Here is a 14405-nt window from a genome sequence, read left to right on the forward strand (position 1 = left end):
ACTACAGGTGAAGCTCAGGTAAACTACAGGTGAAGCACTGCTACATGGGTGCAGAGATATCACTTATCTAACTCTAGGGGAGACGGTGAATAACCCACTTTCATAAAACGGTGGCGTGCGGAACATTTTTACCTCATCATCTCAAGATGCAAGAAAAATCTGTCGAAACCACCTTACCTTCAACAGACTTCATTCATGTAGGTTACATTATTAGCACAAAATAAATGAGCATTTGGAAAGGCATGGTGTGCACTTTATTTGGTAAAGGTCGTAATTACTGAACTGAAAAGCCTTCACAAATACAGATACAGCGTTGAAAAGATATATCAATAAATCAATCATAGCACATGAGCAAATGTCTACTTTCAGTAATCCCAATGATTTGAATGATGTGAATCAAATGCTCTATACAACAAACTAACAATTTAAAATGTGTTACTGTATGTTTGGGCATTTGAATGTCTTTACATTCTGTACATAAAATCTAGAGTAAGGTTCACATAAATTATGCAACAGATCTAGGTGTGTGTATGTTTTGTCTCTCTCTCAGTCTCTGTGTGTGTGTGTTAAATTGGGAACATGTAAAGTCTGCTTCCGTTACTTGGTGATGGTGTTTCTGTGGAGAGAAAAAAACAGAGCAAAGGTCAGACTAAAAGTGAAGGTGACACAAATTTGTTGTCAGCGACTGTTTACCACATTTATAAAGGGCCCTATTTGTTATATTGTGTCCTATTGTGTGTGTGTGTGTGTGTGTGTGTGTGTGTGTGTGTGTGTGTGTGTGGTGTGGGGTGTGTGTGTGTGTGTGGTGTGGGGTGTGTGTGTGTGTGTGGTGTGGGGTGTGTGTGTGTGTGTGTGTGTGTGTGTGTGTGGTGTGGGGTGTGTGTGTGTGTGTGGTGTGGGGTGTGTGTGTGTGGTGTGTGTGTGTGGTGTGGGGTGTGTGTGTGTGAGAGAGAGACTCACGCGTTCATGCTCTTGCCGCTGCCACTCAGGACGATGTAGGGCGTCTTCTGAGACTTCTGCTTCTCCTGCAGCAGAGCCACTGTACCCAGAGGAGTATCACTGCTGCTCATCTTCTTCAGCAGCTGCAGCAGAGAGAGGGAGAGCATCAGTGTAATACACACACACGCACGCACGCACGCACGCACGCACGCACGCACACACACACACACACACACACACCATAAAGAGTACCACACACAAGCCGTTGCACCTCAACACTTGCATGTGTGTCGTTCTCTATGTTGTCATGAGGATGCACAATCCACACACAGGCTAGTAGAGTCTAAACACCTAATGAGCAAGTAAGAGAGCACCTGCCCATACTGACACACAGACGCACGCACGCACGCAGACACACGCGCACACACACACACACTTACAGCTTCCTCCTCCAGCTTCTTCATCCTCTTCTCTGTCTTCATCTTCCCAGAGCCTTTGCCATGGAAACGGTGCGACAGCTGCCGGAAAGCCTGACACAACGAGAAGGGATATGCGGGTTTACAAATACACATCTGCAAGCAATTCTCCCTCTCCTATACGCACACACACACAACTTTTATAGCTATGGTACCATGACAGCTTTCTTAAATCACTACAAGGACTGTTCCATCAACTTCAGCTCCAGACAACATTGAGAAATTCAACTAAAAATTGTGACCAAAAAACAAACAAACAAACAAACAAACACAGACATGGCATTAGATATGCCACGGCTACACCTTGACACCAGATTTGTCAGAAAATAAATAAATAAATAACAAAATTGCTGACTCACCTCTTTGGGAGTGAGATAAGAAAGCTGACTCACCTCTTTGGGAGTGAGATAAGAAAGCTGACTCACCTCTTTGGGAGTGAGATAAAAATGCTGACTCACCTCTTTGGGAGTGAAATAAAAATGCTGACTCACCTCTTTGGGAGTGAGATAAGAATGCTGACTCACCTCTTTGGGAGTGAGATAAGAATGCTGACTCACCTCTTTGGGAGTGAGATAAGAATGCTGACTCACCTCTTTGGGAGTGAGATAAAAAATGCTGACTCACCTCTTTGGGAGTGAGATAAGAATGCTGACTCACCTCTTTGGGAGTGAGCCTGCGGCCGGACTCGTCCACGTACTCGATCTTGACGTCAGGCTTGTAGCTGTCCTTCTCCTTGAACTCCTGCGTGAAGCCGCGGTACTCCTCCCTACGACTGTACTTGTCATCGATCATCCTGAGAGGACCAGGAGAGAGGGATGAGGATGGAGGAGAGAAGAAGAGAAGAGAGGGATGAAGAGAAGAGAGGGCTGGGGAAAGATGAAGAATGGAGGGGTGGAGAGAGATAGGGATGAACAGAATGGAGGGGTGGAGAGAGAGAAGGATGAACAGAATGGAGGGGTGGAGAGAGATGAAGAATGAACAGAATGGAGGGGTGGAGAGAAAGGGATTTAGATTCAAGAGGGTGAACACACTGGTGTCACATGACAAGTCTTCCACACTCCCTCCCAAACACTGAAGACTGCACATGTGTTTAAAGGTAAACTATGCAGTATTGGCAATTTCCTTACTGTTTTCTCAGTTTTTGCTTCTTTTTCGCTGGCTCTGTCATGACGAATGTCTGAGAAACTCCATCGCTACCTTTTTCTAGCCGGTGGCTGGCGTGTATATGTATTTGAATGCAGTAAAGCAATTTGTTACACTCGTTATACTTCCTGACACTGAGGCCGTCGGCCCGCCGGCCCACAGTTGCAAGGGGGGTTTTTCCGCTCACAGGCTCTAGGGGGAAGCGAGACGGCCACCATTCAACCCGAAAAAAGTCATATAACCATTCTAATGACTCTGAAGCTGTTAAATGAAGGTAAATTAAGCTAAAAAATGTGCACATTAAGCTAAAAATCCTGCATAGTGTGCCTTTAATCTTACATGTCCGCCACCAAACATACATGACACTCATCAACCAGATTTAACAAACATGGAGGGAAGATGTCTCTCAGTGCAATCAGACAAATGCTGACTGGATAGTGTGGTGGGACAGGCTACCACTACTGCACTGGCCCAAGTGATCAATCCAATCCACAGGGGCCCTCTAGTGGACAGACTATAAACTGCATCCGATTTCCCCTTTACTCTCTGCTTTCCCTCTCTTCTTTTCTATCCAAGACTTTAGCTTACATGCAAAACTACACAGTCAGCAGGTTGTGATCCAGAATCATTTAGATGAGAATAACTGAAAGCAATCGTCAGTTAGCACTGCGTAGCCGTTCGGTTCGCTTGTCTCGGTTCGGGGCATGCGTGCATCTAATCGTACGGTTTTGACGGTTCATGGCATAATGTAGCCTCATGCCCATATGTGACCTCAGACAGTTTTTTTCCCTTTCGCATGAAAGGTGTGGAGTGCTGCGGGTCACGTGTAGAAATGGCAAGTGGGAGAGATAGCGAAAGGCAGCACGGAGTTGGAGGATGCACCAGCATCGCATAAGTCTGTGTGGGAACATTTTGGATTTGATTTTACCTGTGGTGACAGCGGAAAGAAAACGGTAGATAGAACTGCGATTGTTAGTAAGCATTGTGCAACATGTATTATGCTACACAGGCCTGGTGTGGCTAATCAGGAGCTTCGGGAGGGTGGGCAGGTCTGAATATCGTGAGCTTAAATATTGTTTCTGAAGTTCATTTGCGGCGCCCTCACGGCACTTCAGCTTTGGCTGTGCGGTCGCAGCCCCTTACTCGCAGTTTCCCGAAGTAACATTAACAAAGTAGCCCTCACAAAAACTCTTTGGAAATCGCAACCAAGTCCATATTTGCAATAGTTAAGGGGAGCAGGTTCCTGCGTGCAGGGGAGACGTGTAGTCGGCTAATAATCATTTATTTTACTGTAAGGTAATAACCTCACATCTCAAAAGCCCTCGAAAATAAAATATCATTAAAATATGTTTTGGGTATTCCTCACGATCTAACGTTTAGTTTCTGTGAGCAAATAGCCCTGTTGACAGAAACTAGAGGAGTGACAGGAGAGAAAGTGCACATTCACAGGGCTTGTCAATGTTATGTGGTAGCCTAGAAGCTATCTTGCATAGCTCGGCTACGCTATGTGAAGAAATAAAATATTCCATAATATTTCAGTCAATTTTAGTTTGCTAAAAAGGCACAAAAATCCTGCAGATGGCAATAACACATTCTACTTTTTGCCAAATAAATGAAAAGCATGTTGAAATCATCAATGTCTTCACTCTTGCTGTATCAAAATCTCACCTTTCCTCAGAGATGGTCTCAATGATACTTAAAGTCAAGTCAAATTCCTTCAGTTTGTGCATGATTACATGATATAATACTGTAGCGACCGTGCTATGTGTATAACCCTGGGCATGCTGATGATTGGCAGCCTGGTGAGAAGGGGCGGACCCAAGAGGGATATAGGGATTGGGCTAAGGAAGTTCTGTCTCTTTTCAGTTCTAGGCCTGACACGGCCCACTGTGTTCTATGCATTTGTGCTTGGTGTTAAATAAACTTGTTAACTGAACTCTGGCTTTTGGTCGGATGCTACACTGGTGTCAGAAGTAAAAATTATCGAAGGAGTGATTAGGGAAGACCGAGGGTGCACCCTGCACTGTTAGTTAAGTGACCAGTTTAGTTAGAGATTAGCGTTAGCAAGACGGTGCCGCCACAGAGTGTGTGGGGAGAAAATGTTCGCATCTTGTGGAATGGTTGGTGAGATGAATGACGGAGACGGAGCCGGGGAATGGACGTTTGGCGACCTAACAAGGGAGCTGCGACGGCTGGAGGACAGAAGAGGCCATCCTCGGGGCACGATGGAAGAGATGACCTCCGAGGCTGGCTTTATCGGACGAGGGCCCGCACGCTGCGCTATCCGCAAGCCAAAGCTGGAGGGGGACGTAGACACTAACGTCACCTCCGGCGCGGGAAGCTCAGAAGTAAACAACAATGGCGGCGCCCAGTCCACAATAACAGCGGCAGCAGCGGCTAGCTCCGTGAAGACTCCAAAGTACAACGGGAAGGTGAGCTGGGAAGCTTTTCATGCGCAGTTCGGACTGCTTGCTAAGTCACAGAACTGGTCGCAAGAGACTAAAGCGTTACAATTGGCGATGTGCCTTACGGATGAGGCTTTAGCATGCTTGCTGCTCTTAGACGTGGATGACAGAGGGAACTACGACGCACTGGTAGGGGCCCTCCAACGACGGTTCGGGGATTTTACAGGAGCAGAGCTCCTCCGCAATGAACTAAATAACAGATACAGAAGACATGGCGAGCCGCTACGACAACTAGCCAACGACATTGAGAGCCTTACCCGCAGAGCATATAGCAGCATGCCCCCGGCGGTACAGAGCGAGTTAGCCCGCGACCGGTTCATGCAAGCCCTCTCACCACCTGAACTGCGTGTGGAGGTGCAGCTGACACACCCACGGTCCCTGCATGAGGCGTTGGAGAGGGCGTCAGAGAGAGAGACGGCCCGTGCATATATCACAAGGCCCACACAGGAACACAACAGCCCCCAGGTCAGAGCAACAGCAGAGGTTCCGCAAACACCAACATGGGCAGCGGAGCTGACGGAGCTAGTGCGGGCAGCCTCCCTGGGCACTCAACGGCGCCCGGACCGCACTACTAGACTGTGCTGGGGCTGTGGGAAACCCGGTCACCTGGTACGCGCATGCCCAAAAGCACCCAGACACCAGGGAAACGACCCTGGGTCCGCATAGAGGGGGCAACGCGGACCACGAATCACAGGCCCTCACATACACCCTCAGGCACGGCTGGCCCGATGGCGGTGGCGGTAGTGGGCCGGACTTCAATTGGGGACTTATGCCACATTCCAATCACTGTGGAGGGAGTAACGTGTGTGGCGCTGGTTGACACCGGCTCTACAGTGACATTAGTGCGGCCCGATGTGCTCCCCAGGCGAACTGTGTTGGAGCCAACAGCAGTCCACCTGCGGACGGTGACGGGGGAATTGTCACCCATGAAAGGCAAAGGGACACTGACATTTGTGGTGGGCGGTAAAACAGTGCGCCACCCGGTGTGGGTGGCGTCAGTCCAGGACCCCTGCATTCTCGGGTTGGACTTTTTGAAGAACACGGGCTGTCGGCTGGATCGATCTTGCAGAGGCCACCCTGTGCTTTCCGGGGGAACAGCCTGTCAACATGGCTCCACCCCCCCTGTTCTTCAACCCTACAACACCCCAGGTAACCACTATGTCAGCAAACTCCGCTGAAGCCAACAATGACCCCGTGGTACGGACCGGGAGGCCCACTCCTCGAGACCCCTGTAGCCCCCCACCCCCCCACTCACAGCCGAGCAGAGGCATGTTACAGCCCCCGCAGCTCAGAACACACCAGCCGCCTCCCCCACTGCCCCCCTCACCTCACCTAGCCGCCTCACCTGCGCCACAGCCTGCACACACTATACAGACCCCTAAGAGCCGGGCCCCTGAACCATTGGCAGCCCAGCTCCCCCAAACGGAGGAGGGAAGTGTCGTGTCGGCAGTACGGGGTGTATGGTGTCGGAACTGTTCTCATCTAGACCCCCAACAGGGTGAAGAATTGTGGCAACTATTGTTGCATTTCAAGGACATTTTTGCATTCAAAGAAGGTGACGTGGGGCGTACACACCTAATACAGCATGACATAGTTACGGGCGACAGCCCGCCTATCAAGTTACGCCCACGTCGCCTCCCATTGGCACGCCAGGAAGCAGCAGACAAGGTGTTATGGGAGATGCAGCAGGCGGGCATTGTGGAGCCGTCTGACAGCCCGTGGGCCGCCCCTGTCGTCATGGTCCCAAAGAAGAACGGTCAGTGGAGGTTCTGTGTGGACTACAGACGGCTCAATGGGGTGACAAGGAAGGACTCCTACCCCCTGCCACGGGTGGACGAGGCTCTGGACCAGGTAGCGGGTTCAGCCTGGTTCACGTCACTGGACCTGAGATCGATCTGGATACTGGCAGGTGCCCCTCTCCCCCTCTGCCAAACCAAAGACTGCTTTCTGCACAAGCCGTGGCCTCTGGCAGTTCAAAGTTCTCCCATTTGGCCTTTGCAATTCACCGGCCTCGTTCGAAAGACTGATGGACAAAGTGCTGTCAGGAGTCCCTCGGCGTGAGTGTGTGGTGTACCTGGACGACATTCTCGCCCACGGCCCCACTTTCCAGGCAGCTCTCCAGTCTCTGCGGCATGTTTTAGAGCGTATAGCAGCAGCGGGTCTCAAACTCCACCCGGAAAAGTGCCACTTCATGCAGAGAGAGGTGTCATTCCTTGGGCACAGGCTGGGCAGAGAGGGCATTGGCACAATGGATGAAAAGGTACGAGCGGTCAGAGACTGGCCCACACCAACGGACCAGCAACAGCTGAAAAGCTTCCTGGGCTTAGCCTCTTATTACAGGAGGTTCGTGAGGGGGTTCTCTTGTGTGGCTGCACCACTGTTCAGGCTACTGCACAAAGACCAAGACTTCGTGTGGACCGGCGAGTGTCAAACAGCATTCACCTCGCTACAGAAGGCGCTGGGGGAGGCTCCCGTGTTGGCTCCGGCTGACCCCTCCCTCCCGTTCATCCTGGACTGTGACGCGAGTGGCCAGGGAGTGGGCGGGGTGCTGGCACAGCTAAGCCCAGAGGGAGAGAGAGTGGTGGCGTATTACAGTAAGACTTTTAACAAGCACGAACGTCGTTACTGTGTCACACGCAGAGAACTCCTAGCTGTTTTATCATCCATCCGCCACTTCAAATATTACCTCTGTGGGCTACCGTTCACCGTCAGGACGGACCACTCTGCCCTCCAGTGGCTCATGTCCTTTAAAGAGCCAGAGGGCCAGGTAGCACGCTGGATGGAGGAGCTACAGTCTTATGACTTTAAAGTGGTGCATAGAGCGGGAGCTCGCCATTCCAACGCCGACGCCCTGTCCCGCCGACCCTGCGCTGAGGAGGGGTGCCGCCACTGCGACAGAAAGGAGACACGAGACAGGGAGCTACAGGGCCAGGAGGCAGCCATCGTCAGCCGGGCCACGGTGGCGGTGTGCTGTGAGCTCACAGAAATGTCAGCGATGCAGTGGAGACAACAGCAGGAGGCCGATATGGACATACAGCCAGTGCTCCAGTGGGTGGAGATGCAGACACGGCCACCATGGAAGGAGGTGGCACCGCTCTCCACAGCGACGAAAGGGCTGTGGGCAAAGTTCCAGGGCCTGCGGCTCACTGATGGGGTGCTACAGCAGGCCTGGAAGGATCGATCCAGCGACGGGAGAGCTGAGGTGGCAGTTGGTGGTCCCCAGAGCAGATAGACTGACCGTGCTGAAGGCAGTGCATGGGGCCATGGGGGCTGGTCACTTCGGGGTCACCAAAACTCTCCGTCGCCTACGTCAGAGCTTCTACTGGGGGCAGTCCAGGAGGGACGTAGAGGACTTCTGCAGGAGGTGTGACAGCTGCACGGCAAAGAAGGGCCCCTCTGAACAGTCCCATGCACAGCTCCAACAGTTTCCAGTCGGCGCACCCATGGAAAGAGTCGGGGTGGACATAGTCGGTCCACTCCCGGTCACTGACAGCGGGAACAGGTACGTGCTGTCAGTAATGGACTACTTCACTAAGTGGCCCGAGGCTTATGCCCTCCCTAACCAGGAGGCAGAGACTGTGGCTGAAGCTCTACTGGAGGGTATGGTCTGCCGTTTTGGGACGCCCCAAACCATACACAGTGACCAGGGGCGGAACTTTGAGTCACGAGTATTCGCCGACCTGTGTCATAGACTGGGTGTAAACAAAACTCGCACCACCCCCCTACACCCGCAGAGCGATGGCTTAGTAGAACGCTTCAACAGGACACTGATCCAGCAACTGGCCATCATCACTGCTAAACATCAACGCGACTGGGACAAGCGCCTCCCGCTCGTGCTGATGGCCTGTCGGTCCGCCGTCCAAGAATCTACAGCCTGCACACCAGCCCTGCTCATGCTGGGTAGAGAGCTCCGCACCCCACCAGCAATGGCCTTTGGCCTCCCTCCTGACACCCCAGCTGTGCCCCCAGGACGAGAGTATGCCAGGAGACTGCAGGACCGCATAGAGACAGCCCACGACTTTGCACGCGTACAGCTGCAAAGCGCAGGGGCGAGGCAGCGCAGAAACTACGATCTACACTACAAGGGCCGCCACCTGGAACCAGGGGAGCTGGTTTGGGTCCACAGCCCGCAGAGAAAAAAAGGTCGTTGCCCCAAGCTGGACAGTGACTGGGTAGGCCCCTGTAGAGTGTTGGAGCGTCTAGGGGAGGTGGTATACAGAGTACAGCTACCCCCACGTGGCAGACGAGTGGCCATACATAGAGACAGGTTGGCCCCCTACCACGGAGATGCTAACCCCCAGCTCCCACACAGGCCCTCACAGACCCCCCCTAACAGCCCCCTCCCAGACACACATTCAGACATTCCCACCTCACCCCTCTCCCCAGTGCCACTCTCTCCCACACGTGTTATGGCGGTGCCTGCTCGGCCCCAGAGGCGAAGAAAACCGCCGGCCCATCTGAGGGACTTTGTTTAAAGTTGTTGTGTTGTGTTGTGTGTATTTGTTGTTCCCTCAGGGTCGAGGAACTTTGATGCGGGGGGGTAATGTAGCGACCGTGCTATGTGTATAACCCTGGGCATGCTGATGATTGGCAGCCTGGTGAGAAGGGGCGGACCCAAGAGGGATATAGGGATTGGGCTAAGGAAGTTCTGTCTCTTTTCAGTTCTAGGCCTGACACGGCCCACTGTGTTCTATGCATTTGTGCTTGGTGTTAAATAAACTTGTTAACTGAACTCTGGCTTTTGGTCGGATGCTACAATACTAATGCTGTAGCCTAAATGGTGGATAATTAAAGGAACCGTATGTAGGATTTTGGCCAAAACTGGTACTACAATCACTTTCAAAATACTGTAGAGCAGTGTACACCGCAGATGTGGTAACTAGAGCAGAGCTGGCAACCCAGATGCCGAAACACTACTGACTTTGTGATTACTAGATAGGTGGAGGGTGGCGGATCAGGCTAAAACACAAATATGTAAACATCAACATCAGTTGAGGGCTGCAACTTCACTTTTTAAAATGACGATATCCTGGCCGGACTACTGTTGTCAATGATATAAGTATTTGAAATTAGCATGATTTCCTAATGTCTAGTGACAAATCAGGGCCATTTTATGATTAATTGAATTACATTTCTTACATACGGTTCCTTTAGGTATACATCAGTATAAGTAAGTAGTAAGTAAGTATATATACTCTTTTGATCCCGTGAGGGAAATTTGGTCTCTGCATTTATCCCAATCCGTGAATTAGTGAAACACACTCAGCACACAGTGAACACACAGTGAGGTGAAGCACACACTAATCCCGCCGCAGTGAGCTGCCTGCAACAACAGCGGCGCTCGGGGAGCAGTGAGGGGTTAGGTGCCTTGCTCAAGGGCACTTCAGCCGTGCCTACTGGTCAGGGTTCGAACCAGCAACCCTCTGGTTACAAGTCCGAAGCGCTAACCAGTAGGCCAGTAGGCTGCCCCAAACGCTGAAGTATGGTATTTCTGAAGTGATAAAGATTAAAAGAAAAAATAACAAGAACAGTACAGAACCGAAAACCGTGACCCTAAAACCGTGATACGAACCGAACCGTGGGTTTTGTGAACCGTGCCACCCCTAGTGTGTGTGTGTGTGTACAGACCTGTGCACTGGTGACATCAGGGGCGAGGAACTGGGAGTCCTTGAGCAGCTCACAGATCTCTGCACGCGTACCCTCCCCAACCTGGCTGCAGCGTCTCGCACTGAGGAGAGAACACACACATGCGCACACACACGCACGCGCGCACACACACACACACACACACACACACACACACACATGCACACACACGCACGCGCGCACACACACACACACACACACACACACACACACACGCGGGCACACACACGCACGCGCTCACACACACACACACACACACATGCACACACACACGCACATATACCCACTCATGCACAAACACGCGCGCCTGCGCACACACACACACACGCGTGGACACACACACAACATTAGTCCTATTTGTTCCACTCCAAAACAAATATTAGTATATAGTGTAAAAAACCATACTAGTATCTAGTGTTTTTCACAATCAAATACCTTAAATATCTCATATATCCACATTTACTACCAAGCCAGCATTTACTTCAGCACTCTGTACACTCCATCACGATCATTTACTCTCTTATGAAGCTCAAGTTTTAGTTTTAGTTTTAGTTTTTTTATTAGTTTAACTGACCCCACAGTAGAATTGAGCCCGTAGAGTTGAACTGACCCCACAGTAGAATTGAGCCCATAGAGTTGAACTGACCCCTCAGTAGAATTGACCGATCCCAAGCCCCACCTCCCATTGTCAGTCCCATAGTTACTGTTGCTAAGTCGGACAAGTTTGCAGGAAAGTGTGTGAGAACGCGTGTTCAACGTGGGGACGCAGCACCCCCATTTAGCCGAGTGCAACAGTGTATGCTGGATTTCTGGGCGTCAAGTAATATTGATATATTTAAAAAACAGAGGCCAGAAAGGCCTTCAGTATGCGGAAGGACCCATTCACAATGTCCACTGTTATCAACGAGGTGGAACACCACAAATTGAAACCAATCCGGTGTTACGGATCTTAATGGGATGCATGTTAACTGGGGATAAGCACGTTATCACGAGCAGGTAGTTTACCTTATTTGCTACAGATGTGACTCTGATTCAATAAACAGGTCTGTGCAAACATATGGTGTTGACGTGTCCATAACAAAATCTAACCATATTTCGAGGATTAATTGAAGACGGGACCAAGTGCTGCAGATCCAAAGTTCCCACGCAACTTGGGAGAGTGGCTAGCATAAGCAGCTCATGTTGGGGAGGTGGATATAGCCCCGCTTCGGTAGGCCGATAGCCTACTTATTTTGAATGGCTGCTTTAGAAGGAAGAGTTCAAATAAACATGATACAAGTGTGTTGTGTATTGCCCTTTTACAACATACATCCATTAAAACACTGAGTAAAGTTAACCAAGTCTTTACTGGATTTTTGGTTATAGAGACGTTACATTACATTGGTTACTCTGCCTAAGGTCTACTGCTCTAGCTCAGTGTATCAATGCGCACAACATAAAAGTAGTCCCATGAACTTTAACTAAAAAGTAGTTCCCATAACCAGTATTTATGTGAACATAACAATTCCTCCTTTGCAGCATTGATGTCCATCTCATATAACAGACATATCATATCCATAACTATTCTAATGGTAAACTCGTAACCTGTTACTGATAATTAACCCATTAGTTACTACACTAGGTCTTACACAACTCTACATCACACATTAGTGCTGAACACTTAAAACACTAACACACACATCAACATTAAACATGAGACAATGACAATGCATAGCTTTTTTTTTTTTTTACAATTCCAGTCTTTGAGGAGGATGGTGAGCTCTCTCAGGATAGCGTCTCTCTTGAGGCTCAGGGTCCTGAACAGGAACCTCGGGGACATCCACACTAGCAGGTGTGGGGTTGTCATTATCAGGAGGAGTCTCTGAAACTGGCAACATGAATTCATCAGAGTCCTCATGAACAGGGGTGTCATCCTCTGTGTTGCCGCATTGTGTTGGATGATGAGCTGTTGCATCTAGCAGTTGATCGACGTGACGTCGCCAGATGACATCACGTCCAATCCTCACTGTGTATGTAAGAGGCCCTGTCTTTGACAGGATCTCACCACGCTGCCATTTCTGTTTTGACTGTCGGTAATCCCTTGCCAACACTTGTTGTCCAATCACAAAGTTTCTGACATGACGTGGTGCAGCTTTGATGGACTGTTTTTGCGTCACATCTCTGCGAAGGTCTGGTTTAAGCAGATCTAGACGTGACCTCAGCCGCCTTCCCATGAACAGTAAGGCGGGAGCCTGACCAGTTGTAGCATGGTCAGTATTTCTGTACGCATGTAGGAACTTTGCCATCTTCTCTGGCAGTGGCATCTGAGCATTGCCCATTGTTTTCATTGACTGCTTAAACGACTGGACAAAGCGCTCAGCAAGCCCGTTTGTGGCAGGATGGTAAGGTACAGCAGTTGTATGCTTGATTCCATTTTTCCGGACGAATGATTGGAACTCTTCTGATGTAAACTGACTACCATTGTCACTGATGAGTCGCTCAGGCAATCCTGCTCTTGCAAAGAGTGTGCAAAGCACTTCAACTGTTTTTGTGGATGTGGCATTTTTCACTATGAAAACTTCTGGCCACTTTGAATATGCATCAACAACAACAAGAAACATTCTGTCTAGAAATGGCCCTGCATAGTCTACGTGGATCCTTTGCCATGGAGCAGTTGGCCACTCCCAGCTGTGGACAGGGGCCAGTGGAGGTTGCTTTTGTGTCAGTTGACATCCAGAGCATGTCTTGGCTATGTCCTCAATCTGGTGATCAATGCCTGGCCACCATATGTAGCTCCTGGCAAGGCTCTTCATCTTTACAACCCCCATGTGTCCCTCATGAAGGTCTTCGAGGACTCTGGAGCGCAGCTTGGGTGGCACTATGACTCTGGTGCCCCACATGATGCACCCGTGACACACGGATAGCTGTTCACGTCGACTGAAGTATTCAGGTAAGCCCACTGTGTTTTTGGCAGGCCACCCCTTTACCGTAAGCTCAAGGACCTTAGACATAGTTGGATCTCTGCTGGTCTCTTGTTTGATCTGTGCGCTGTTGAAAGGTAAGTTCTCCATGTGGGTCAAATGAAACATCTCTGCTGGATCTGAAGATGTATTGTTCTCTGTTTTACATGGCAATCGTGAGAGTCCATCAGCATTTCCATGCTGTGTCGTTCCCTTGTACTCAATCACATAGTCATGTCCGCCTAAGAACAATGCCCATCTTTGTAAGCGTGCTGCTGTCATTGTCGGAATAGATTTTCTTGGGTTAAAAATGGCCACTAGGGGTTGGTGGTCTGTAATCAATGTGAAGCGTTTCCCATACAAATATTGGTTAAATTTCTTCACCCCCCAGACAAGGCTCAATCCCTCTCTATCAATTTGTGCATAATTCTTTTCCGCAGCACTTAAGGACCTAGAGGCGAAGGCTATAGGACGTTCTGAGCCGTCTGGCATTTTGTGGGAGAGGACAGCACCAATGCCATATGGCGATACATCGCACGCCAAGCGAAGCGGTAAGTCCGGGTTGTAGTGAGTCAAAACCTTTTTAGACGTTATCAGTTCCTTTGCAGTCTTGAATGCCAAGTCACAGTGCGTAGTCCATTTCCAGGTTGCCTTTGTTTGCAGAAGGTTGTGCAAGGGATGGAGTACCGTCGACAGATTTGGTAAAAATTTGTGATAATAATTTATCAGTCCCAAAAATGAGCGAACCTGAGTTACATTACAGGGCTTAGGTGCTTTCAGTACAGCGTTAATTTTGT

General features: G+C 49.9%; 1 protein-coding gene across 1 annotated transcript; it reads right to left on the reverse strand.

Annotated features, from left to right (window-relative positions):
* Nucleotides 1-253: 253 nt before the first annotated feature.
* Nucleotides 254-2248, reverse strand: LOC143099285 (U4/U6.U5 tri-snRNP-associated protein 1-like). Its single transcript, XM_076262381.1, has 4 exons — nt 2073-2248; nt 1380-1469; nt 961-1082; nt 254-616 (listed from the first exon to the last, which is right to left on the reverse strand). The coding sequence occupies exons 1-4, from the start codon at nt 2205-2207 to the stop codon at nt 598-600; spliced, it is 366 nt and encodes a 121-aa protein (XP_076118496.1). The 5' UTR covers nt 2208-2248; the 3' UTR covers nt 254-597.
* Between the last annotated feature and the right edge of the window lie 12157 nt (nt 2249-14405).

The sequence above is a fragment of the Alosa pseudoharengus genome, unplaced genomic scaffold, assembly GCF_046254945.1.
Source record: "Alosa pseudoharengus isolate Yale_2024_CS ecotype anadromous, Long Island Sound unplaced genomic scaffold, YU_APseudo_1.1 YU_APseudo_1.1_scf_27, whole genome shotgun sequence".
NCBI lineage: Eukaryota > Metazoa > Chordata > Actinopteri > Clupeiformes > Clupeidae > Alosa > Alosa pseudoharengus.